The sequence below is a fragment of the Haliaeetus albicilla genome, chromosome 12, assembly GCF_947461875.1.
Source record: "Haliaeetus albicilla chromosome 12, bHalAlb1.1, whole genome shotgun sequence".
NCBI classification, from domain to species: domain Eukaryota; kingdom Metazoa; phylum Chordata; class Aves; order Accipitriformes; family Accipitridae; genus Haliaeetus; species Haliaeetus albicilla.
In genome coordinates this window covers 24,746,831-24,774,389 of record NC_091494.1, presented here as the reverse complement: position 1 = coordinate 24,774,389, position 27,559 = coordinate 24,746,831, and the positions used below count along the sequence as shown (strand labels likewise).

The 27,559-nt window shown below is 40.6% G+C and overlaps 1 protein-coding gene across 2 annotated transcripts in view; it reads left to right on the top strand.

Annotated features, from left to right (window-relative positions):
- Positions 1-27,559, top strand: part of ADAMTS17 (ADAM metallopeptidase with thrombospondin type 1 motif 17) — a 198,389-nt gene that overhangs the window by 81,030 nt on the left and 89,800 nt on the right. For both annotated transcript variants that reach the window (XM_069798522.1, XM_069798521.1), the window contains exons 9-10: positions 15,609-15,749; positions 17,072-17,222. In XM_069798522.1, the coding sequence (XP_069654623.1) occupies positions 15,609-15,749; positions 17,072-17,222 (292 nt within the window). The remainder of the gene's footprint in view (positions 1-15,608; positions 15,750-17,071; positions 17,223-27,559) is intronic.

Here is a 27,559-nt window from a genome sequence, read left to right as displayed (position 1 = left end):
GACCTTTGCTACAAATTCTCTCATTTTATCCTGGGATTATAACATTTAGGGGCAGGATGTGGGAGCTGAGAAGCTGTTTCGAAAGAAAAAAACCAACCCCCTCTGTCTTTTTTAGAGCAGCTCACTTAGCATTGAATGCACGGCTCTACCAATGTAGGCAGCTGAGTGTAGTTTCTATCCTGGCTGACTTTAAACCCTATTTTTCAAAAAAGCTCCCATCTGAGCTTCTTTTTCTGCTCTGTGTTGCTTTTTTGACCACCTGCATTATAATGATGGCAAATGCAAGGTTTTCTTCATAGCATTTGTAAAGAGCTGGTTTTTAGAAGTATGAGCAAAGCAACCAGTTGGATCCTTGAATGTTATGGTGCTGACAGCAAGATCAATCACAGAAAAGAAGGCAGACCTTGCAACTGCTGTATGAAGAGTAGCAGAGGCATGAGTTAGTCCCACATTTATCAGGCAGGTTCTGCCTGACCTGAATTTCTATGGAATGTTTTTCTTCATTGCTATTGCAAAAGTACACCAATTAATTGCCAGGAAGCAATCTGTCCTCAGATTACTTCTTACATCCCAAAAGGCATTAAAACCAACATTATTAAAGTTGCAGAATCAAACATGTAGAAGCACCAAAGTCTCAGTTTCTGGTTTATCTTAACAACTTCAATTTTCACTCTAGTCCCTCTGTCCTCCAAATGAGGCCAAACTTCTATGCCTAGGGTAATATTTCAGCATATAGTTAAAGGCTCTAGCTTAACACATGCCCACAGGCATCTTATTCACTCCTGTGCATGAATGTTTTACCATAGAGAGACCTTGCAAAAAGGTGCCCATCTTGTGGGCCTGTAAGGTAGGATCCATTTATGTGATGGCTCAGGGATGCAGCCTGTGGCTGGCAGGATCTGTCCTGTGAATGGATAAACCTCTCCAATGGCACTGCTGGCAGTTTGGACGTAGATTCTGTCTTGTGGTGGAGAGCTGTGGCACAGTTCCCTCTGTCCCTCTGTAAAACCCTCTGTGGCTGTTTTGACCATGCTGCAAAAGACAATGTGTTGGAACTCGCATGTCTGCATTTGTAGGGGTTGAAAATCATGGTCAGTTGGATCCCAATGAGGACTGGAGCCAGAGGCAATCACATGCAAGCTTTACTCTAGCAAGCTCAGGTGCTAGTCACTTTGTTGCTGCACCAAGACTTCCTGCATAGCTGGGTAGTTTGATTCAGGCAGTTACTGCCCAGCTATATTCTACTAGTGCCAGCACTCTTCGTTTTAAATCTCACAGGAGTATGTCGCTGTTCCAGTATATTGGAGTCTCAGGATTACTGGGAGTGACTGACTGCCGTGTAGACATACCCTGAGGCTGGCCAAAAATGCTGGCAACAGTCCGTACCCACCCTGGAGTTGCTAATTTTATTTTCTGCCATTTGTGTTGTAAATCTGTTGTGGAATGTCTCTCTCTGTTCCCAGGCTCCCTTTTCTTGTTCCCCTCCTCCCAGGTTTCATTCTTCTTCCGCAGATAATTGCAAGCACATTTTCACAGTTAAGTTGCCCTTCTCTGTACAACTCCAAAAGGACATAATGGAGCACTGCATATTTCATCATATATGTTTGTACATCAGAATCAGTATGATCTAGTCAAAGCAATTATTTAATAACATATTCTGGTTTTGAGAGAGAACTAGGTATAGCCTAACATTTCAGGAGATGCTTCTTCCACTTTTGGTAACACACCAAGGGGTCTGTTTTAGAGAAAAAAAATTATATACCTAAGTAGTTTGATATTAGTGGCTTCATAACAGCTTTCTGAAAACTGTGTCCTAAATTAGTCAAAAGAAAGCAGAGATCAAAGACAGATATAGATCTAAACATACTTAAATAAAAAAAATCAGGGGAGACTCCTGCAAGCATGGATGGTTTGACCTGAGGAAGAGGTAGTAAGGAGCACCACTAAACAGAAGGTGGTTTGCCCAACATAATACAGTACATGATACCTGAGTAAGTTAATTTGAATCCCAGAAGCAGAATATCCCTGTTGTATTAACCTTGTTTGGGCAAGTTGTTTTTGCAATGACAGTAGGATATCACATAGAGAAAAATCAGATAAAGAAAATCACATAGAGAAATCACATAGAGAAAAAGAAGATTGGGAAGGAGAAATTGGGATGTTCAAGTAGTATCATGTGCCAGACTCTGGATAATACGCCTGGTTTTAGGTGGGGTTTTTTAGTTTTATGTAAAACTGCAAGATATGTACAGGTGTGGTTACTGAACCTGCTAATCCTAGTGTGGTGGTGGTATACCTTCCCTCTGCCATGTGTATCTTTTCTCACCCTTGTATCTTCCAAGTTTGATAGTTATTTACAGTATTGGACTGTAACCACATTGGAACTGGGCGTGGGAATGTCCGCCTCCCATTGCTTTCTGGACTCGTGTGGCAAGCATTAGTGTAGTTTCAGGCAAGGGTTTCTATGGTTTTACTCCATGCTTTGTGAAGGATCTCTATGTAATCCCTAGTGAAGCAACATTCTCTTGCAGGCCCTCCAATTTCTCTGTTTTTGAGCATCTTGTACAGCTTTACTTAATAAAACTGCACCAAACAGGCAAACGACAGTCATTTAGAAACTCTCAGACAACACAATTTTCATTTAATCAATAGCTTTGTGGCTTTGCCAGCTATGTCTTTCTTTTTGAAGCCTTATTCTGCTGAGTAAGCCAAGGCCACGTTAAATAGCTGGGCCGTAATGATTTGGCAAATCTTGCATATGCTTCCTGCTACAAGGGTTCTAGTTTCATACTTCATTGGCTTTGCTGGCAACAGCCTCGTGTACCCAGTGACCCAAAACACAGGGACAGTGCAAGTCCCCATTGTGCAACCTCTACAGTACACACCAACACAGGAAATAATAGGTTTGCAAGTGCCATTTACCAAATAATCATTTGTTATTTACTTTTCCACTAGCAGTTGGGTTCCAATAGCCTGTAACCCATGCTGTCTGCCTGGCCAGCTGAGTTCAACAGGTTCTAGGCGAAAATGGCTGCAGAGCTGGGGAAGGTGATAAATCCCAGACTGTAACTTGGACAAGCCTTCAGTAGTAACTCAGCAGCAGCAACACCACTGGAAATGTTGTTGCCTCTAAAAATGTGGTTCCCTTTACTGTTATGTCAGTGAAAGGCTGCACTGTAGTGGAACAAGGTTGGCTGCCTCTTGGCCAACAGTTGTGTTGGGGAATAAAATTCAGCAAAAAGAGTTTACTAGACAAGTGAAATAGAGGGGCCTTCTTTGTTCTCAATGATCCCTTTCCATTTGCAAAATCCTCCCCACATCAGATGCTGGGCCTCTTTCCATTGCTGGATCCAACCCAGGAGGGAGTTTTGTCATCTATGTCTTTACTTGAACCCCAGTTTCCAAAACCGAGAAGAATAATCCACAGTTTTCACAGTTTTCTCAGTTTTCTGCCTTTGCTCTTGTTTAGGTAAAACAAAGCAAAGCAAAAGGAGTCTGATCATAATGATTTGTTCTCACTTGCTTGAAAAGTTTCCTTCCTGCTGGGTTCTAATTAGCTTAGGGTGTTGAGCCTTAAAAACAAGTATTTTTTTATTATACCTTCTTTCTCTGCTCCAGAGTCCACTGAGACACTCATTTTGTATGCCAGATCGTATCCACATATGGGACAGTTTGGCCTTTTGGAAATTTCTGATGTCCACCCACTGGTAGCTGACTCTCACATGCCAGTGAGAGTCCAAAGCCTGCCTGTCTCTTCACCTGCTACCAGCTGAGCTCCCTTCCTGCCACCCTGCTGTTTGCTGGCATCACTCTGGAGATAGCTAATGAAGTGGCAGTTTTCTAATCTAGCATTTTAAATATTCATTTTAATTATATACATTAAAACTAGACAGCATAAAGAAATGCTCCTTAGAAACAGTTTGCTTCTTAGTTTAGGTAGTCTTTATTCTTAGGAAAAGTATCTTAACTTCAGAGGAAAAGCACAGCTTCCTTTCTTCCTCTCGAAAACACAGCCACTAGCACCTTTCAATGGGTAAATTCTTTCCTGTCTAGTGCCTCCTTTATCTCAAGTAAAGCTGCTTGCTATGTAACATGGGATAGATTTAGCCCAAGAGGGCAGAGCTCTTCCCTAGTATCCATCATGAGCCACCGTGGTCATTGATGGTCAATTTTTGATAAAAATGCAGATTGCCTGGGTTTAGTATCTTTAAAGAAATGTGGCAAACTGGGTTTTCCTACAGGATCATTATAATAATGACTTTATCTTCTGCTTTTCTGCTTGTGTGCACAAGTATCAACTCCCGTCTACTCATTTTAAGTGTCATCCTCTCCATTTGGTATTTTTTTTTTACGGCTTCCTCCATTATTTCACTCTGTTATTGACATTTTTTCAATACTAATTCAGATATGATCCTGAGGCTTCTCTCCATTTGAAGAAAAAAACCAAACTTGTTTGTTTAGAAAAATGTATTCATATTTTCTTCTTATACCTTAAGTACTACAATACATACCTTCAGCTCATGCTGATATTTTTATGGTGTTTATTGGAGTAACCTTACCAGGTTTGCCAAATGCATTATTGCAAGCAGCATCTCTGAGTGTAATGAACAGAACCACATGAGAAAAACTGCTATGATGTCTCCAGAAAGCTGTCCTCAGTTAAATGACATGCATGCTGCACCTCTTATCAGCTAAAGACCCTCTAAAGAGATATCTTCTTATGAAGATAACAGACTTTTTTGTTTCTCTGTAATTTGTCTTCACATTAACATGTTCAAGCCAAAGTTACTCAAAGCAAGAGTATCTTCAAGTTGCTTTTTACTTTTCTTCATGTGGCATTCTTAGACAATATGAAAGCAAACTTGGCGGCTTCATTAGCCTTGAGGTTTGTAGGCAACCAGGCACGCCTACTTCCCAAAGAATTCCACTTCAGAATTGGTCTGAACATATAATTTCAAAATTGCCTTGATACCAAGCCATAATTTGCAACGTTCCTGTTTGATATCAAGTCTCTCCCTGCTGATCAAATGAGTGAGACTAAGTGAGATAGCATGCTGAGCTTTTAAAATCATTTATGAACAGCCAAGGCCAGATGGTTCTGGGATTATGAATTATTTTCCCAGCTGCACCACTATGAAAAATCCCAAGAGTTTAGGGAGCTGGTATATAGGAGGAGCATTACCGGAAACAAAGTTTCCGTAAGGATGGGGAGCACTCCTGAGTGATGGAAGTGGCTGTGACAAGGATACCACTGAAAATGCCACATCCTTATAGCAGATGTCTTCAGCTGAAGCAAATGTCTTCAGCCAAACTACTGGAGACCGATCCATTGCTAGATTATAACTGCAACTAACAGAATTGGATCATGCATTTCCTGTGCAACTTTTTTCCTAGACTTTTTTGTTTTGGTTTTTTTTTTTCATTCTTGCAAGCAAAAGAGAGCACGCAGGTTTGTTACTGTCCACTACAGTCACCTGTCATTTTGGTGAACCAGTGTAAGAGGGTCACACAGGATGGATTTCTTCTTGCACTGAATCTGCAAGCCCATAGTGATTTGCAACATAAACCAAGAAAGAAGAATAAAGGAAAGAGGCTGAAAAATATTTCTTACTGTGAAAAGGACCTCTGCTGCTCTGGGAACCATAAAGCATGTATCCACTGGCTTGTCTGGTGACTTCAGAAGACTTGATGCTGGTAGAATTATATATATTCCAGTTACTTCACATCTCTTTGTCTTTTGATGTTGGCCTTCTTCTCATTCCCACCTCCAGGAATGGAGAATTCATCCCCCTTTGTGGGGAAGGCAGCCAGCATTCCTGACGCCTACAGTGCATTCCCCAGGCTGCCCCACTTCCCCCAGTGCTCGGCAGTGTGTGGCTTCCTGGTGGGGTAGAGTGTGGGACATTTGTGGTTACTTGTGTTGCACATATTTGGCAAATATGCTCCACCGTCTCTCCCTTCTCCTTGCATTTCTTTTAAGGGTGTCTCATGCTGCATCTCTTCATTCAGGTTTGACCCTCAGTCATTAATGTACTTGACTGGAGGCTTTCACTGGTTTCACAGGAGTTTTGGAAAAGTTCACTCAAGTGATTGCATGCAAGAGCTTCCCCTTAGGTTGCTAACATTTTGAGTGACAGACCCGTCAGCCGTTCTTACTAAGCTTTTGTCTTTCTTCCCTAGTGGGTGGGAAATCCCACCCAGCTATCCCAGGGTTTTGTCTTTTTTCCACTCTACAATTTATATTCCCTTTTCATCTTCTGAGGAAATGCATGTCACATTTTCTGAGGCCTTGTTCTCACCCACTTCAGGCAGTGCTGAAAGCAAACAGCTTGTTACCCTTCAGCATGTTACTTCCATGATGCACCAGGGTGCTTTCTGCATACAAGGAGCTACAGATGGAGCACAGCAGCCTCTGCTCACCCAAAAAGAGAAACGAGTGATCTTTCTATGCCCCACCACTGTTTCATTCCTAGTCACTGTGCTCCTTCTGCAACAATTCCCTGTTTTCTGAAACCAGGCTGAAGGAAGTGAGAGAGAGAGAGAGCATTTTTTATGTCCAAGAAGTGGATTAAATCTTTTGGAGGGCAAGGAAACATCTTAGTGCATACATTTTCATGGGGTCGTTATCCTTTGGCCCTCAGATAACTTTATTTTTCCTTTGGAGTCACAGCTCAGCTGTGGTCATGTGAAGTAGCCAGTGTGTCTTCACTGATAGCTTGAGAGAAGTGATTCCCAGTAAAGAGTCACTGATGCACGTTTTACAATTAGTGTTTTTTGATATATCTGTGTTCAACTCTTCAACAGGGATTGGACTGTTAAAACAGTCCTTGACTCTTACTGATGTTGTGTCAGAAACCTGTTGCCTCTGTGTGTTGTTGGCACGTATCAAAGCATGAGAAAGGGTTTAGAAATGGTAAGCATCTGGTTGGATGAGTGCTGTGGAGGCGGGGTAGTGCTCTAGGGATGTGAAGGGGCCAGGAATCTACATGTTTGTGATGTTAAGGCCCATAGGGCCAAAAAAGAAAGGCTGGAATGGAAGCCTCTGATCAACATGAAAGATAGTGCAATTTTTACTGTAAGTGTGCAGAGCTCCTCATCCTGTTGGGAGGGTGTGAGGGCAGAGAAGGAGCATTTTTAGCCCTGGGCAGTCATTCCCATGTGATGTTGGGCAGTGGTCATGTGATTGGATTCATTGCATGAGCCTTTCTCACATCTCCATTGCCTGTGTAGGTTCAGGTGAGTCCCTGCTGCATCAGCATGATCAGACTGGACCACTATGGCCACTTTTGAGTCCTTATGCAGTATGGGAGTAGGCTGTTTCTTCCATTACACGCTCACACCTGATAACTGAGAGTTGTACCTTACTTTGCACCTTTAAAAGTCTTCTTTCAGAGAGATGGATTCTAAGCAGGACAGGACCCCACCTGTGCTGAGGGAGTTGGTACTGAATGGTTTACACTATGCTGTGTCATCACATTCCTTTCTGAGTCTGAATGCATACTGCTGGAACTACTCTGCTTGACAGCTCTCATGTTTAAAGATTTGTATTAGATACTACATGGGACTTGGAAAGGAGTGAGCATTAAGATCAGAAGGAAGAAAGGTGTTTTCCTGAGGTAATGCTACCTCTTCAGTGTGGAGTTTCTGCCAAGTTTATTTGTACATATATCGATCAGCTTTAGCTTTTTCTAGGACTTTGTATTAGGTGGAGCAGTGCTTTTTCTGCCACAAGGTACACTACCCCCTGCAGTCTCAGAACGTGCTGATTCTTACCAGAAACACTGTGAAGCCTTTTCATGAAAATATTGCTATGCTGGGACCACATCCTACAAACTTGATGCAGTGGAGGCAGGCCATCGGAACAGTTAAGTGTTGAGTTGCATCGCAACTGGGTTCCTTCATCTTACCAAATATCTTTGAATACGTCAGGCAATGCCTGCCCTGCTGTGAATCAGCCACTCTGCAAAAGAGGCAAGGATTCTCAAGAGAGAATTGCATGAGCAAATGTCTGCTGGAAAAAGTCATCAATAGTGTGAGCATGTGATAATATTACTGGGGAGAAGATCATAAGATGATTCACCCTGTTCTTCATGGCCTTTGTCTAACTTCAGTCAAACCATATAAAAGGACTGTCGTTGATGTCAGTAGGGTTTGGCCAGCTCTGTTACAGGTATCTAGGACCACGTGGACAGCAAGCTTTTAGATGAAATGCTTGAGCGAGTAAAAGGCCACACTGCCTGCCTGTTCCTGCCATGTCAGTCTCTCATGTGTGCTATTTGTCCCTTGCGGCACAAGCTCATACTTGCTGCCTTCCAGATTCCATGGCAAAAGAACTAATTCTTTTTAAATGAAAACCATATCATAAAGGGCTGGATCTGTCATGCAGCTGAATAAACCACAGCTTTCCACACTGTTATTCACCATAGGCATTCATGTGTTCTCACTCGCTGTTGTTGACTTCTTGGCTGTTTGATGAGTAGATAACCATACAAAATATCTTGTTATTTCATTATTGGAGAGTGACATAAATTTGGTTATGAAAACGACAGTCCAGTAGTCATGGCTCCCTTTTAATGTTGTCTCTCCTGATCAAAAAAAAAAAATCAATAGCTCAGCACCCATCCTGAACACCTCTGTTCTGGATAACATTATGTACACAATGACCATCTTTGATTACTTCAAATGCTTTAAGTAGGGTCATCTTTCTTTCTTCATCACAGCTTCCCAAAATCCCTCCTGACAGCTTCTGAAGTAGTCAAGTTATATTTAAGCGACTGTGTTTACATGTTTGAAAAGCACAAGGTGAAAAATCCTGTTTTCCATTAAGCCAACAAGCTTAGTGACTGTTGTTTTTGTAAGAAGGTTATACAAGCTGTTTCATTGCCTCCTCCCCAGCTCAGCTCACCTCAGCGTTTCCCCAGCATTTGTTAGTTTGCCCTCCATCCAAGCCTCACTTGGACTCCCTTCTGACCCCTCTGGCTGTCTCTGCCTCTCTTCGGTTGCTTTGCAGATGCATCACCTTCCTAGGTCACTCTCTTAAGCTTACTGTCCTCATTTTGCACTGCAGCTCCAATTACAATTTCAGCTCTAACGAGCAACCCATTTCACTTCTGCCTCTGTTAAGCCTTTATTCTCAACTGGTTGGAAACCTCATAACTTGCAAGATATCAGCATTTTATATTGAAATGTTAAACATGTTGAACCAGTTCAGAAGTAGGCATCTTTCCAGTGATGCAGCTTCAATTTCAAATGTTAATAAAAATTCCTAACATTGAACTCGATTTGGGACTGGATGGCTCACAGGCTTGATTATGTGATATACTGTCTCCCACTTCTAAGTTACTGGTTCAAATCCAGCCCAAGTCAGTAGCTGCTGAGAACTGTTGACGTACATTCTCTGCTTAGTGACCTATATTGATTTGAGTTTAATGGCCGTGTTCAACGTTCTCAGCTGTCAGCCACACACCCTGTATAACCTCCTTCCATACCAGCATCTTCCTTTGTGGCTGAGATTGGATGGACTATAGAGACGGGACTCCCTTCTCACCATTCATGGAGACACAATAGGAAGTGGGAAGGGAGAGGAATTATGTCCTTCAATTATGTCCTTCATATGGATTAACAGATGACATTTGTGCCCACAGCGTGTCTAAATAGCAGGCTTTCCATGGGGCACTGTCATCCTGCCCACACTGAAATGCCAGCACAGATAAATTACAGCTCCCCATCTCCCTTCCCTCTCACACTATGCAAGGATGTTTTCCAGTCAGCCCTCCCTTTGCATTTATATTTCTCTGGTGGGGTTTAGAAAGAAGTCTTGTGCTTAATCCTGGCTCTGCAGCTAATGCTGGATTACCTCTGGGTGAGTCATGGCAAGCTGGGTCAGAGAATGACTTCTCTCATATGCTCTTTTGAGAAGGTCAATAGTGACTTACCCTGCTGTGATGTGCAACTCCTGTTACTGCACATAGCTCTTAGCAATTCACTGTTGCCTTGCAGAAACCGAGCCTTTCAGAGAACATCCGCAGACTAAGGCATCTGTTATAAACACAGGTAGAAAAAACAGGCTTTGCAGCAGAGATCAGCCAAGAGTGTAAAAACCTTAGTGGCCCCACTGAGCTTTTCACTTGGAGCAAGAGTATCATTGCCTTTTCCTGTCCCTCTCTGCATTTGGGACATTGCTGGAGCAGGACCTTTGCTCAATTCTTTGAGTCCATGTTGGTCTGCAGGGCAAGTGGCCCCAAGGAGCTTTTCTTTTTAATGTCTTGCCGAGCTTACACAGTTGCAGCTGATAGTGAGTTGTTTCTTCAGGAGGAGAGAGACTCTACCTTGGATTTCTCTGTCTGTAGAAGTGAGAGACAGACCACTGTCCTCATTTCCTTCTTGGTAGCTGGACGGCCTCGCTGTCCTTTGGAGAAATGGTGACTTTGAGGTTAGTGCCAGTGGAGAGCAATCAATTGTGTGTTGTGCAGATGTTTAATAAGCAGCTGGGGTGACAGCCAGCTCACCTTGGGTAGCCTTGCTAGTCCCGAGTGTCACTCATTTCTAAAGTGAACCAGCATTTGACTCACCATGAATTATTTGCAGACAAATGGAATGGCTTGGCTTTCACAGGGAAGCTGTGGAGAAGCTCTTAGTAACAGCCAGCTGAAGTGCTTGCTTGAAACAGAGGGATTGTAGAAGCTCATGGTGTTTCCACTTCTGGGTGTGGTTTTTTCAGGCTTCCCTTCTTCATAATTCTTTCTTTCTCTTGCTACCCTCTCTGCCTTTTTATGAAGAAAACCTCTTCTCTTACTGCTGATGGTATTTTCTGTCAAAGTTGCCTCTTGCCCCTACTTCATAATCTCTCCCCACGAGAGGTGGAGTGTATGATAATAATGCTAGGGATTTCTCAAGTGGTCTGTTACCAGCCACAAAGTTGCAGCTGTTGAAAAAATTTAAAGCATCTCCTAAATAAGTTTCCCCTAGCCCTTGGTGTTATCCTTTAACTCGGATTTGGGATGTTTAATAGGAAACCTGTTGAGAGTCATAGTGGTTCTGATGAATATTTGTATACATGACCTTAAGAACTTGGAGGTGCAACACACAGTGTATTGAAGGCAGTAGGAGACTTTCCACAGGCTTTGGTGCGCCTTGGCTCAGTCTTTTAAAGAATAACAGGAAACACTGGAAAACACACCAAGGGTAAACAGAGCAGTTTAGTTACATTAACTGTCTAAAGGAGAAGCTCCACTAATGACTGAAACAAACAAAGCAAGAGCATTTATTTGGCATTGCTGTGGGAAAACAAATGGCTGTTAATTGCATTTAGCTAAGAAGGGTTACACAAGAAATTGGCCAGCTCAGACCTAGAGTGTAATTCTGGTGTCCTGACCCAGTTCTGATTGCTGCATAGACTCTGATGGAGAACAGTGTCCTGGAAAGGAGCACAGACTTCAGAGAGGCCAGGGCTTGGAGAGACTGCGTACTATTTTTTATTCATAGCAATGCTACTTTAAAATCTTGTTCTACAAAAAACAGCATCAAAGAGATCTGTTGTTGCTGCCTCCCTGTGACTCCTGATAAAATTTGCCTTGCTGTGATTATGTTAACGGTCAGAACTCAAACTGGTCAGTCAGCTTGTTTCTGGACTCACATATGATGAGCAACAATAAATATGCCACAGGACTCCTTCAGTGACGCCTTAGTGTCTTTGATAACCAATGTATTATTTATGTTAGAAAAGAAGCTGGGGTGTGAAACCAGAGTCCTGTCGTGCTTGCTCTGAATGAACAGAATGAAAGGAGTTTAAGAGCTGACAGTCTAAGCTGTTCTTGCTTGCCTTTGTGGAATCTCATTGTCTTCAGGACAAGAATGTGATGAACCAAAGGCTGGAATTTACCCTGTGTTTAGAATGGAGCTAGTGACTGTGGTAGTAATAGCACAAAGGGAAATCGAGTCCTCCTCATCTGCAGTGGCTCTGCTGGCTTTGCGGCGTAAAGGATAACATGCAGCATGTGTTTGTGGCTCCTGATAAAATGGACAGTTATGACTCCTAGACTACAGAGGGCAGTGGGTTTGCAGGGTAATATAGTGCTGTTTTGACATTCCTACTTCTAATCTAAGAGCCATTCTTATCAGCTCTTTTTTCAAGATCTGTTCATGTAAGAATAGAACTCCTTCTCAGGGCAGAATATTTCAAGAGACTGATTATCTGCTTCTAATTCCATGTGAACTTCTGAATAGCAGGTAAGATTAGATGATCACAAAGAAAATACAAAGTACTGAATCAGCGCTTGCACTGCTGTTTAGTACAAACACATAATGCTCTGTCCAATTTATTTCTGTAAAAAGGAGAGGGACTATTCATTAGCGAAAAGAATCAGCATGGCATTACATTTACTATGTGTTTAGGAAAAACTGATCCCTTTGATGTAGCTGGAGACCCTTGAACTTCAGAAAAGAATGTGTTAGCATGCTAGGGTATGCCTTAGTCCTGCAGGTCATTTAATCCTTTCCTCAAGTGAGTCATTGTAAGGTAAAGTAGATGCTGGGAAAAATTCTGTACTGCCAATTAAAACAGGCTCTAAAGGTGTTGCTGGTTTCATTCTACCAGAAACTCATCACAAAGAGGCCAGCAGAGGTTGCCTGTGTACCTTAAGACCAGATCCCAAGCTAATATAAACTGACATGGTTCTTTTTACTTAGCAGAGCTCCTTTGCTTTATACCAATAGCTCAGGCTCAATTCCTTTATGCTTATGACTTTTTAAAGAATTTCTGTTAAGAAATCAGGAATTTTTCAGAAAGGGGCCAATTTCCACACATAAGAATTGCATGAATTTCAGAGGAAGCCTGTAGGTAACTCTGAGATGTGAGTTCTGACTCAGTCTTTATAGAGAATACATTCTACCTGCCTCGAACACCCTTGCAGAATCAAAGCTGAGTAATGAATGTTAGCCTCAGCATTTCTCCTAGGCAGACATCTTTCATGAGGTCAGGTTTAAAATAAAGTTAAGGACAGGAATGTACTAATTAGTAACTGTTGCGCTTGTTGTTTGCCAACAAAAAACATCCCACTTCCAACAAATTTAACAAAGAATAGATGAAGTTAATCAGAAAGCTAATGCATTTCTTAATTAACAACTCTAGGCCAAACACTAGACTTTTGTGGAAGAGGTAAAGTCAGGGAGCCTAAACCACTTGGAAAATCAGGAAGATGGTTTGTTTTCACCCTTTTCAAGTGGAAGAGCTGAGGTGTCTACCAGGAGGCGATTCAGGAAGCTGCCAGAATGGGATGGCTGCCAAGTCCCATCCCACAGAAGCCCTGACAGAGTAGAAACCTGAAGGACCCAACTCTGAGTCTCAGCAGTGTGGCAATCATAAGGCAGGCAAGCTGAAAGAAACCTTGGAAACCTGCCTTGTTTCCATTAGAAAAGTTAACTCAATTGCAGCATGCCCACAAGTGTTCTAAACTGGCATTTCTGGGCAAACTTTCCTCTGGAAGATTTCCAGCAAGCTTACATACCTTGCTTCATGGTACTTAGCTCTTCCTTTCCTAACTGTTAGGAATACGAACTTTAGATGGGCTTATTTGCATTGGAGGAATACTGCTGGAACTTTCTTCCTAGCATGTGAAGAGTTTTCTCTGTGTGTAGAAACAACATGGGTAAAATATTTGGAGTGGAATCCAGGCTCCATTGAAGTCAATGGCAAAACTCCCATTCACTTCAGTGGATCAGGAATTTCACTCTTTACTGTTTTGAAGTTACAGTTACTAATAGACTGTTACATTATTCCTGCCTGCATCAAACAAAATGTGCTTGATGTTAATGTTTCTGCTGTGTTCAAAACCCACAAAGGTTTAAAAACAAGAATAACTATGAACTTCTGAGTCTAAAAATTACGTTAAATGTAGTTTCGCTAGAAATAACAATGTCCCTGGAGATAAACCTAAAATAATAGACTCCACCATATAATCTTCACTTTAAACTAAAAATAGCATAGATGGCAGTTTAATCTAAGCCATAATTATCAAACTTCTGAAGCCGGTTTTGGTTCTTTGCAACTAGAAATATATGTTGTGTTTAGGCTTTGAACAGTTGAGTCCCAAAACTGGAGAGAAGCAAAGCCAAGAGCATAGTCAGAAAGCAAACAGGAGCCTCTGATTTGTAGAGAAATAGCATGCATTAAAGAGTCCAACACCGTATTTAAAGGGACTGCTCCTGGCTTGCTCAGTCCAGCCAGCTGGAGACCTAGTGAGTTCCTATTAATCTGTGTTTTCAGCCCCAAATTGGTGACTGTTATTTTGCTAGAAAGTGACACTGGCCATACAAGGCACCTTTTGTCTGAAAGCCATTTTCCATTTCATGTTGGAATCGAAGGAAGAATGTTAACGTTTCAAAATGTTATTATTCCATATGAGTTTAAAAAATGGTTTTAATGATCATTTCAAAGTAGGATGGAAAACCCTTAACTCACTTTTGCTGCCAGGGGGCATGGTACGATGGACTCAGTGTAGGACTGCCAGTCAGGACTTCTGACATTTCACTGATGTAGCAGGTGAACTTGGTCACATCATTTATCCCTTCTTTGCCACCATGAAGGCTGCTCACAAAGGCTTGCCTCCAGCAGAGGAGCCTCGTCTTTCTGTAGTGGCAACAGGGATTTATTCTGAACAGTCATTTACTGTAACAGCCCAATGGTAGAGACTCCACTAATGATAGAAGGGTCCTGAGTGGGAAGTTGAATGGAGGATAAAGTAATACTTTTCTGTTTCTGAATACTTTCTGAAATCCTCACAGAATGTGTTTGAATTCCTACATGTATGTTTATACTACACAATCTGCTGTTTGTTTAATGGCTTGTTTTGCTGAGGAGGTCTCATTCTGTTCTTGCTGAGACTGGCATGGGGCAGTCTTGATGCTTGTTTGGACAGTGCTTGCCAAATGAGGGCTTGGTTCTGCCTCAGGCTCTTATCTGGGCACTGCTGTTATAGAGCCATAGAGTAATTTATGTTGGAAGGGCCGCTGGAGGCCATCTGATCCAACCCACCGCTCAAAGAAGTATCAGCTTCAAAGTTAGGTGAGAGAGAGATTGTACAATACCACAAATTTAGAGAGACGTTTTTCCCAACAGTAGAGTTATTTGTCCTGGTTTCAGCTGTTTAAATTCACACTGACACAACAACAAAATTGGTCCATCTCTAGTATTAATTTGTTGACCATTCTCTCAGTATGATTATAGGGACCATAACCACTAGATTTGGGAAAGCAATCAAAAATTTTCAGTAAATACTACCTTTGATACTCTAGCAGATATCGTTCAGCTGTGCTACATCACTTCCCCAGGTTCACATCTCACGAACCCTCAAATAGTTACATTTCCTGGTAGGAAAGTCCGTAAGAAGCACATTTTAAAGTTTCAAACACACAAAGGCAATGGATAAATTAAAGGAACCTACAGTTTATTCATGAAGCAGGTGCCCAGAGCAGTAGGTGAATGATTCTGTGTTATATGTGCAGCCTGTTTTTGACTTGTTAATTGTTAAGAGTATCATTACTAAGTCCAATGAGAAACCCATATCATAACTTGGTATGTTTTTCTATCTTGTTTTGTTTTAATCAAACAGCATGGGAATGAGCCATGATGATGACCATCAACCCTGTGCGGGGAGGTCTCATATTATGTCCGGAGAATGGGTGAAGGGCAGGAACCCAAGTGACCTTTCCTGGTCTTCGTGCAGCCGCGATGACCTTGAAAACTTCTTAAAGTAAGGATTGTGCTGATTACCAAAAGTCTTATCAGGCAAGAATCCAATATGTTATTTGAAAGTGAAAGTCTAAACAATTTTCCTTAAGAAAAAGTGTGTGCATGTGTCATTAGGGTGTGCCAGTTTGAATCTGTCTCCATTACAATAGTCCCTTGGAAACTGAGGTTTGCAGAGAGGTAGAAGAATTATGTGCAGTTGTCAGTGTACTGATAGCTTCTTAAAAACAATCCCAGATCACCTTCATTTTACAAAAAATGCCCTTCATGTTTGCAATGACAGAAATCTGTGTGTAGGTGGCCTGAAAAAAGCTCCGCTGAAGGATGCTGCCAGCTTGGTGCTGTAGCTTTTACTGTCATTATTGTTATTAAATAGCTTTTATTTTATGGAAACTTTACTTTGCCCAGAGGTAATTCTGACGTGTTGTCTCACTCCTCAGTAAGTGTTGGTCTTAAACAGTTCACCATGAACTTCTTTCCCACTGCACCCGTATTTCAGTTCATCATATTCAACAGTTGAGGAAGGATTTCTGTCCTGCTGCTTGTTAACTCTGATGTACTCTAGCAAGCACTGGAATTGTCTGAACTTTGTAACTGTGGTCTTAAACCTACAGTGCAGCTCTCTGACAAACAGTGTCTGGCACAGTGGCCAGTGCTTTGTTGCTAGAAGTGGGTTCAGCATGGAAAATTCCCCATTCTGGGAATTAGAGGTGGGAGAGAAAGGAAAATAGTGAAAGAAAATGGGATATCTACTGTTATGTTAAAGGCATGAAGTTGAAAAAGAAGTTGCATCTGAACTCACTCTGGTCCCTGATAGAGGGGAGATGACAAAGTGATACTCCAATTTGTAAAAGACTGTTGTGAAGGCAAAGGGAAAAATCTTTCCTTTGTGTCTGTGATGGTTAAGAAAAGAAGTCAAGGGCTTAAAATTCAGCTAGGGGGATTCAGGTGAGACATGATAGAAGACTTTCTAGCTGTCATTGTAAGGTTCTTGAAGCTTCGGACTAGATAGCCTAAGGGCAGAATTGAATCTCCATCAGATTTTTAGGAATAGTTTAGACAAATGTTTAACCCAGAATGATGTGAATAGTCGATTCTGCTTTAAGGCCTGGGGCCAAGGATGAGTTCCCAAGGACCTTTCTATCCATAGTTTTCAATGATTTAGAAGGCTTCCAGATATATACTGGGAAAAATGACCACTGTTTCACATGAGGTCATCAGATTCCCTGTTAAAGAGAGGACAACAGCTTCTCTACAGCAGTGATCTAACACTCGAGTTCAAAGGTGCTTTCCCTTAAAGGCATACTTAATTCTTACACTCCACAGGTCCAAGGTCAGCACCTGTTTGCTGGTAACAGACCCCCGAAGCCAATACGCGGTGCGGCTCCCTCACAAGCTGCCTGGAATGCACTACAGTGCTGATGAACAATGCCAGATACTTTTTGGGACCAATGCTACATTCTGTAAGAATATGGAGGTAAGAGCTCATGGGGTCTACCTGGGAACAAGGTGGGAGGTAGAAATAACGCTGTCAAGCACTGGGGAAGCAAAGGAGTCTGTACTTTCCTCAGAACTAGTCCATGGGATTTTCAGTGTGTTCAGCACTGCTGATACAAAATTAGTAGTCAAACTCCCATTGACCTTTATGTCAACAGCACATACTTATGCCGTCCTCCTCCTTTCCCCATACTGGTCTTGTTAATCTCCTAGAGCAGACCCAGAAAAACTTTTGTTTGTACTTGGTCTTAATTTAGGGACAGTTCCCTTTTGACACTGTTTTGCTGAAATGCTCAGTAGAGATTGTTTTGCTGGAAGTTCAGCTGAGGTGAAAGTCTCTTCTCACAAGAGTGCTTGCCTACTTCGACAGAGCCAGCTTAAATGACTGTCTGGCTCTTTCAATACACGTCACCTTCAGACCGCTACAATGTTCTTAGGAGCTGACTCTAACTCTGTGTCAAGGAAATATAAATGACTGCTTGTTTGATGAGGCCGTTTAGAGATTTGTGCAGAATTAGGCCCCTTCCTGTGTGTTTTCTAAGCAACATGATGTTTTGTCAGGATTTGGGTGCAAAATGGCTTATATCACATGGTTGGTTGGTAAAATGGAAACACTGATTTTTGGTGTCTCTAGAAGTAGGTCATATTTGAGATGAGGCTGTCTGACTTGTCCTCTGGAATTTAGACAGCTAAACTTTTCCTAAGGTCTTACACAATTAGATGTCTTCATTCTGACCTGAGCTTGTCTGCATCCCACTTTAGACAGGGACTGGAGAAATACTTACTTCCATTGTGGCCTCGGAGATATCCAGAAGAAAGTCATGAGGCACTGAGTCCTGTCACCAGCACCAGCTGGCAGCATTCTGTCCTATATAAACAGGCATGAAGCAGCCAGGTTTCTTGCTGTCATTAAGCAGCCATTTGTATTTTTTAGTTGTCCTTTGTTCCCATTCTGAACAATCTTGGGATCTTAAATCAGTGTTAACAAAGAAAATAATGATCAGTGATAACTGAGGTTTCTAAGTGCCAAATTACTAAAACTGTTGAACACATGCAAGTCCTGGGAACATGCTCTTAGTTTCACATTTGCTGTTTTATTTATTTTGGATTTGGAAACTAGCTAATATAAAACAATAAGAAAAGAATCTGGGTAGGTCGTATTTTCCAGCTCCATCAAGAAAATGCAGACCACCAGGACTACTGTACTGGAAGCAAAGTATTAGAATATAGGTCTGTAAAGAAAAGCCCAGATCTACCCAGGATGATTCAAGTTCTTCCACTTGTGTGGGTGTCACCCAGCTTGACTGCTGTTGGAATAGATATTTGCCATTTCCCTTGTTGTGATAAAAAACATTCTGTTTCTGGATTGTCCAGTGCCTAATGAGAATGTCAGCCTACTGGTAGGTGGTCAGCATTTCTCATGCAGAAATTGCATGTCCAGTCTGGAATTGCTTCAGGGACAAGTTGCTTGCCAGAATAACAAGCCAACAGGCACTGTTCTTTTCTGTAAGATACAGACAGCAGGTGTTTGTGTCCCCCAAGATTTTTCACCAGTCTTACTATTTGCCTTTTTTAGAACACAATGAAAACTGTGCTCTTCCTCCATCACTCCTTTAGTATCTCCCAAAGAAAAGCATATTTTGTGAGGACTTCAGTGCTTTCTAATGAAAAGCCTTGTAGAATTTCAGCAGATTAAAACCAATTTGCAATCACTCATTTAGAAGTATTTTTCTGTTACAAATATGTGTTAAGAGTTATCATTCACACTGTAATAATATTTAAGTAAATATTTGCATCCTGTTATGCTATTCTAAATTGGCGTTTGAAGGCAATGAAAGGAAATTCTTTAGAGGAAATGATCAGCTTTAATTTTTAAACCTTCAAAGTTTGTGTTCTTGTCACCTTTGTGTTTCTGATGCCTCATCTGCAGAATGCTTGTATCGTTAAGTCTCAAAGCTGTCTACAAAAATATGAACCAAAAAAAAAATTGGCACTAGTCACTGGCATTAGCTGTAGAAATTATTGGCAAATATAGCTGTCTCCTCTTTTAGCCAATGGTAATGTGGTATTTTTAATTCAATAAAGTATTAAAAAATCCAAATGTAAAAGTAATAAACATTTGACAGTAAATATTTGTTACAAAAAGGAAATAAACTTCAGGAAATGAGCCTGCTCAATCTTTTTATGATTACATGAATCTACTGTCTATTTTCTTATTTAATAAAAGAGTTACATTATAACATTTCATTGGAGATAGTTGAGCTACATAATTATATCAGGCAAACTAGAGGACCTATATTAAAAAATGCCATACAATTTGGTTGTAGAGCAAATTTCAGAGATTAGATGAATCTAAAATTTTGACATTTTTTAGAAACTGCAGAAACTTTCTGTGCAGTAACCTCTTTGAAGGCATCAAAGCCCAAATTTTTCAAGGAATGTAATCTCCTTTGCCTTCAGAGATTCAGGTGCCTAAATGCTTGGCAGTGGCTGGACCTCAGACACTGGTCCAACTAGATAGTTGATCCATGAATATTCAACCTTATCTGGATATTTCAGATTGCATCTCCAATGTTGTTTGTCCATGTTTGTTTTTAATAACTCAGATGCCCTAGTACAAAATACTAGCTCTTAGAATTGTAAGTTTGCCAAACCAGCTATCCTGCAGCTATTCTGCTGCAAATTTGCAGAACAAAAATGGAAACATATGAGGTAGGCTCAGCTTTACATATACTATACCTCTTGACGTTCCTCTTTAATTTGCTTGGACACTGCGTCTACATTTTAATATACTAAAATTTAAAAATATTAACTAATTAACAGCATGAGTATATGATAATCAGCTTAATTATAGCCTATTGTTGTAATCTATGGCCTCCAAGATGTATAATTTAGGATCTTTATGTAAGATTTACTAGTGCATGTCACCTGTTTAAGGAGCTGCGGAACCAGGCTTTTAGGCTGGATGCTTGTTAGGCAGGGAACGATCAATTTCTATTTATTTGAAAAGTACCGTTTCTGTTATGATACTGTATGAATAATAAATGGCAAGATTACCTGCCAGCCCCCTGAGGGAATGCAAGTCCATTTTGGTGCGTCCTCTGCTCGTAGTTTTATTGGTTTGAGATACATCCAGGTGGCTGCTTTTGGGTTAACTTTAACCTGAGTGTTAGATGGGTGAGTCCTTGCTCATCATCAGGCAAATAAATGTTTTCATGGCTCCATGGAAGAATTAGTTTTGATCTGAGGAACTGAATAAGAAAATAGAAGTTGGACAGTTCTCAAGTGAGATGATTTCACATATGATAATGAATATCTCAAGACCCTTCAGTAGTTCCCCCTTTGTGTCTAAGTTACATAGTTTTCTCCAGTAATATGAAAGAGATCAAAAGTGCTTTCACGTGGTGCTTTCTGTTAATATTTCTCTTTGCAAATGCTAGGCATTGTCTCATCAATGAGAATGCTTACCTAGCAGGACATACAAATGTGCTTCTAGCATACCAGACATGCTGCATGTTTTCAGGTGGGAGGCTGTACAGTCATGCCCCTTGCAGTGCTGGAAGAGCTTTTGGCCCACCTAAGAGTTTGCACAGTGATCTTTACTTTGAGGGAGATAAGCTGCTTTTAGCAGAAATTAGATGACTGTCATTCTCAATTTCTGAGCAAAATCATTATATGAGTTGTAGAAAAAACTAAACAGCAATGCACCTTCGACTCTGCATAGTGCATTATTAGTGTACCCCAAACACAGCGATCTTTTGGGATTCTCATTGCTAATGTTGACATGATTCCAGGGCTAACATGCTAGGTTGTGCAAACTACTGGAAATTCAACCTGTCTGACCTCTGTTCTTCAGATCCACACTGTGCTCTGAATCAAGTATTGTGAATTTGCTTGACCCCTACACAAGAGGAAGCAAAAAAGCTTCAACCCCACTCAAGTGATGAAAACTTCTGCAGAGAGCAGACTTTAACTCTTTGCTGTCCCCTTTATTTAGCAGTGCTGTCAGTGAGAGGAAAAGCACAGATGGTTTATGCTTAATCTCTCACAAAGCAGAGATGGTATTTCTCCACCAGAAATGCGTAAAAATGCATTGTTCATAAACTCACATGAAAATATGCTGTGTATTTATTCAGAACACTGGCTTTATTTTTCAGACTGGCATGCCTACTAACAGAGGCTTTTGCACTGAAATTATATTTATGGAAAATATGTGATTTCTATCTCTTGTATCCAGTGTTTGGCTTTTTGTTTTATATGCTTTTTGGCTTATTTATTATTAACACATTTTTGCGGGTTTTTACATAACCATTATCTTTCAGTATTGTTTTGAGTCAAAACTGTGCTTAGGCTAAAATGGCATGTGGAAAGAGATTAGCATTGCTACAAATTGATTTTTTTTCTGAAAAAGGGACACTGTCAAGTCAGAGGTAACTGGGAATGTACATTTTGACATGACACTGCTTTTAGAAAAATTAAAACAGCTGGAATTGGCTCTGCTGTTTTTTCTTAAGTCCAAGTTGTTTTTTAACAGATATTGGTATCTCCCAGTATCTACAAGCCACAGAGCAGCAGCACAGAACAAGAGGGCAAAGTTGATTGCAAGCCAAAGGAGACAGACTAGATTTCGGGGCTAAAATGAAAAAGGAGAGGAACCAAAAAAACAAAGTAAAGGAAAAGGAACAATTGTAATAATCAAGTGGATTTTATGTATCCCTTCAGTTTTCATATTTCATGGTATGGTGGTGAATATAATTAAGCAATTGTGAGTCTCTCTGTGGTCTTGATCTTGCAAAGAGACTCGTGGAATGGACTCTAGGACTCCATGCATGGGAATCAATGGGCCTCTGTCTGTTTTTTCTTTGCAGAGTCATTTGCAAGATCCAGACAAGGATAGTAAGCCCTATTATTTAGTAATGTATAGAATATTTACAAGAACATGGTAATTAGATTGAGAGCTGATTTATCCTGAAAATAATAGGTTGCATTGTCATTTTGTGTACAACCAGGGACTTTGTCTACATAATTTTCCATTACACACTTCAGCTTCTGTGTAAATATAATAATAATAATAGATCTGGAAAAGGATGGGTTTGGTTTTCTTGAGGCTTGCAGGATAAAAGCCTCGCAATTCTAAAATAGAAGATTTTCTTCTTTAGAGGTAAAGGTAACAATTTACTTAATTGTCATGCTATATTTTATAGTTTTCCTAATGTAGGTTGTTAAAATTCAGACTATTTTCACGTTGCCTGTTTCATATGAAACTGAAGTGTCCTATTTCACTGCTTCTGTATGTTGCAAAAAGACCTTTTTTTCTTTATTTTCAGTGGAAGTACTTTTTGTTTAAGGGAGAGAAAGAAAGAGAGAGAAGCAGAGTTCCTGCCTGGGCAGCACAGCCCAGTTTACAATTATTGGAATGCTTCAGAAATTTTTGTACGTGTTTCAGTTTGGAAGATGGTCAAAACACATTCTGGTGCAGTGGTTTAAAGAAAAATAAAAAGAGAGAGTGGAATCAAAATAAAATTATAAAAATACAATGTGGAAATTTAAGAATATAAAAATAATAAACTCTTTAAAATAATACAGAGTGCCTATTAAGAATCAAGCACTTGAACTTGGAAATCCTACATTTCTTATTAAGACATAAGGGGAGGGAGAAAGAATTAGTGTAGCCTTGTGATGTGGCATCTACAGCTGAAGTTTGAACTTAACAAAATTAGCCAAAATACGATTGAGTATCAGCCTGAAAATAGTGTATAACAAGCTTGAAGGGCATTCAGACCTCTCCCATTGGCCTTCTGGGAACTTCCCATCTGCAAAACGCTTCAAGAGAAAACTCCCATAATCTTCACAACCACATCTGAACAGTGTGTGTACATATCTATATTTATTTTACTGTCCCTTTCTTCTCTTTTCCCATGGCCCAGAAACACAATCTGTGATTTCATTCTTTTAATTTCTCTTTTTTTTTTCTTTTTTTTTTAATGGATAACACTGCCTGTTGTTTAAAAGATCAATACTTATCCTGCAATCAGGTGTTAAGGCCTGAGGAGTTCACTGGAAGTTACTGAGTGAACATTACTTTCACTGAAGACAATAAGAGGTGGATGTTGCAAAGTGCAAGGTCAGAATTTCAGGCTCTTAAGTTGCTCTGTGGTTGTGATATAGTTGATTAGCTACAGCTCTTTTAATCATACTGAGGTAGAAATTGATAATAAGTCAAAGCACAAAATTTCTAACATTTAATTCAAAGCAGTGACTCTGTTCCAGTGCCTTGTACCACATGTCTCTACTTCTTCCAGGTTTGACCACATAAAGATGCTTCCATGATTTCTTCTGCTGATGTAACATGTGCAGTTGAATTGTCTCATTTCAGATGGTGAAAATTGGGCTCAGCAGAGCTGAAAAACACATAGAGCAAGAAAGAATTCTGTGTTGGTAGGAAGGTAGATAAAGCTTATCTTTTTCTACTTTAATTTCTATGTGTCTATGAATCGTAGACCCACAGGAGCTGGTTTCATGTATGCCATAAAGGCACTGAAAAGATTAGTATTTAGCATAGGCTGCTTTGCCGTAAAATTAGTTTGTGGTCTCATTAATACTACCTTTCCAATCTCTTTATTTTGACTACTACTTTAATTCCAGGTATATGAAAAAATGAAATAGAACTGGTGCTCTGCAAAGAAATACTTTAGACGGTGGAGAAAGCATTTACTTTGCCTTCAGAGCACAGAAATTGCTAAAACTGGAGACTGTTTTTCTGTTTCATTGTTTGCTTCCCAATGTACATTTAAAAAGAAGTATTTCTACTCACTTGTGCCTTCTCTGGCAGTATGGGAGTCTTCCACTCCTTGTCTGGCAGGATCCATTTTTGTTTATTGAACTCCTTGTGACCACCTTCATTACTATCCTTTCATACTTGCATTTCTGTGCAGTGACCCTGCCATTGCTGCTTTTGGCAGTTTTTCTTTGATCCTGATGCATGTTCAGGAGGTTCAATCACAGCCTAAATTTTCAAATGAAGTAATGGGTTTGAATGTATCCATTTTTTAGCATCTGATTTTAGCACCTGATTTGAGTCTCAGGGAAGCTGCGTGGTTTTCCAGAAGCCCTGCGCTTCTTTCAGCTTTGAAAGGTTGCCCTCCTTGAATATTTCCAGTCACGCATCTCAAACCACTCTTCACTTCTCAAAACACTGCTTTCTTGTATCTCCCCCGGATTGGAACAGTTTCTGGATACAGCATTGCACATTTCCAGTGTCAAAGTAATTAATTCCAGTTTAACTTCCTCACAGGAAAGGGTGAAGAGCTTGCAGTAGGCAAAATGCCTCTCAAAAGAAGAATTTTTACATTTCTCTGTCTCTTATCATCTATCATGAGCCATCAGAGCCATTCATAGAGCCCTAGGAGCAGTTTTACTATGAGAGATGATGGCACACTTGGCAAAAGATCCCTGCTGCATCCACTCTAGAGGGGTCAGGGCTCATCTTCCTGTCTGTAAGTGTGTTTTGGGCAGCTCTTGAATAGCCTGGTTTTCCCTTTGCTAACATTGTCAAAACATGGGAGTTCTGGATTTTTCTAATCCTTTGGCTTTCATCTGCTGTTAGAAAGGCTGTTTGACTGAAGATTATATTAAGTTAATTTCATTCAGACCTTATACATCCAAATCTGTCTGTGGTGAGCAGTGTGTCACGGTAAGTTACTGTTTTGGGAGCTGACAGATATTTTGTCTTTCTCCCTGAAAGGCAAAGAGGAAACATTCTTGTGTTTTAGTTGTAGATCAGAAAAGCTCTTGGTATCGCTCCATATATATATAAGGGTACATTTCATATGGGATCCATGTGTTGGTAGTTGGAGTGATGCGTATCAGGCCATCTAGCTCAGAGAACCAAACCTAGCGTGACACCCTTCATGTTTGCTGGGTTCAGTTTGTTTTGTTTTCTCTGATACAGAACATTAACAAATTTCGGAAATGACTGTTGAATTTTTTGTACTGTTCTGCAAGCTAAAGGGTAGCACTGGAAAGCAATTAACTCTCAAGGACCATTTCCTTAAGAGTTCTTTAACTGTCAGGGACTATTTCCTCAAGAGTTAAACCAGTCTTGTTGATTTTATACACTTGTGTCTGATGTTGGTGAGTTTCCACTCACACAAGTTTTGATGAAGAGGCTGTTCATTGAGTTAATGGAGTTACACTGATGAAAAAACTAATATAAAGGGGAATCAACTCTATATTTGTTTGTTGGCTCTAAGCAGGCAGGTTATTGGTCCTGTTCATCCAAAAAGCATAACATGCACATGTGTTTCTGTATGTTCTGAAGAAACAAGGTGATCACTAGGTAGTGAAAATAGGGAAATGTTTTTTAAGAAACCTTTTTTGTTTGCATCTAAGATGATTGTATGATTGGTTTTTATAATACAGTCTGAGATGTTTTCTGTCCAACAGTAAATAAATCAATTCTACTTTGTCATTAATGAATAAAATTACACATTATGAATTTGTGGGATTGTTGCCCTGTTTTGTTAAAATGAGAAGTTAGTGGATATTGACTGTTGCCTGAATATTCTAGGATAGTCCTTGCGATTCTTTAGCAAGCCTTCCTTTGACTTTTGGATCAGGTCTGTCATTTGGACAGATACTTCCACTGTTGGACGTAGCACTTGTTCCTTGGAATGTAAGCTCTAGAGAAAGGTCAGCAGCTGGCCACTGATACGTGTATCCAAGCTTCACAGTTACCTTGTCTGGGGCAGCACATGGCTCCTTTTCAAAAGTGCCTTCCAATTTACAGGATTCTGATTTTGAATACTTTTCAACAGCAAGAAGCTCGATCTAATAGCAGTGGCAAACACCAGTACTCACCTCCCTTGTGATCCATTGTAGATTGTCAGTTGTTTATGCACCCAAAATTAAAGGCAGCAACAGTGTAGAAATTGGAGGCATTGTTTTTCTCACCTTGTCGTGTAAAGAATTCCTCCTCAGAAGCATACTGTGAGGCTTCAAGAACATATACATAGTGTTTTGAACAGGAAAACGTGTGTAAATTGTGTGTTTATTGTACTTAATAGGTGTTAATTAGGATTCTGTTTATGAATATGTTTTCTTTCATGGTTAGCTATATGCCAAGCTGAAACCTTGGCAAAAGAAAAGAGACTGATACTTTATTGAAAGCCAGCCTATTTATAAGCATGCCTGTGTGTTATGTGGTCTCTTGCTCCTCTTCCTTAAGGATATTTACTCTTTCTAAGTCCTTCTTCATAATCCCCTCATTTTGACAGCAAAATTGGTTTCATGGTGTTTTAACTCTGCTGCTAGAAATAAGAGGTTCCTCTTTCCAGTGGGCTATAGGCATCAGGAACAAATTAATTCTTAGGAGAAATAAGTGTTTCTTTTTTTGGATTAATCCAAGGTGAGGGAGTGAATCTGTAGGGAATGAACAAGCTTCGGTAGAGTAGTTCATTGGTGGGAAGGACATCTTTACTCTTTGGATTCTCTTTACGCTTTGGAGGTTTGGAAGCTCCCCCTTTGTAGGTAATAATCTGAGGCTTTGAGACAGGGAAGTATTGTGAGCCCTTTTTTCTCACTGAGACCGTATGAGGTCGTTGGGCAGAATCATGCTGATTTTAGTAACAGTGGTGATGCAATAGCTAACCCAGAAACTAGGAGACTCTAGACTTAGTGCCTGTGGGCAAAGAGCTGGCTGAATTATTTCTGGCTTCTCATTTCCAGCTGCAGCACTGAGTAAAAGAACCTAAAATAGATTACTTCCCTAGAGCTACATGTGAGTGGTCGTAGCACTTCACGTGCTGCAAGTCTGTTCTGGCACACATATGGGATGGAGTTGCATGTAAGGTAAACACCATCTTCAGAAACAGTATTTGTTGTGAAAAAGTATGAAAAACTGTGAAAAGTGGGAAGGCCCACAGGCAGACATGTTGCTGGGAGTATCCCAGGACTTGTTTCTGGTTTTACCCTGAAGTTTAGCTAGATAGGCAGTGTGAGCCTGTGGCTCTGACACTGAGCGGAGGACTGCAGAGCTCTGAGAAGCGGTTTTGCTTGTGTCCCAGCAGACTTCCAGCAAGACATTTAATCCTTTTCTGTTCCTCATCTTCCCACCTATAACAGAGGGATAAAGCTTCCTTTATTTCCCAGCTCCCAGGAGTCTGTTTAGATTGCAAGTTCTCTGAGGAAGAGAAAACACTTGGCACAGTAAGGCCCCTTTCTCAAATAGATGCCATTATAATACCTGTAATTGGAAGCGTCATTCACCTGCCGAGCAGATATCTTCTAGTTTGGGAGTTTCCGGACTGTGACCTCTCT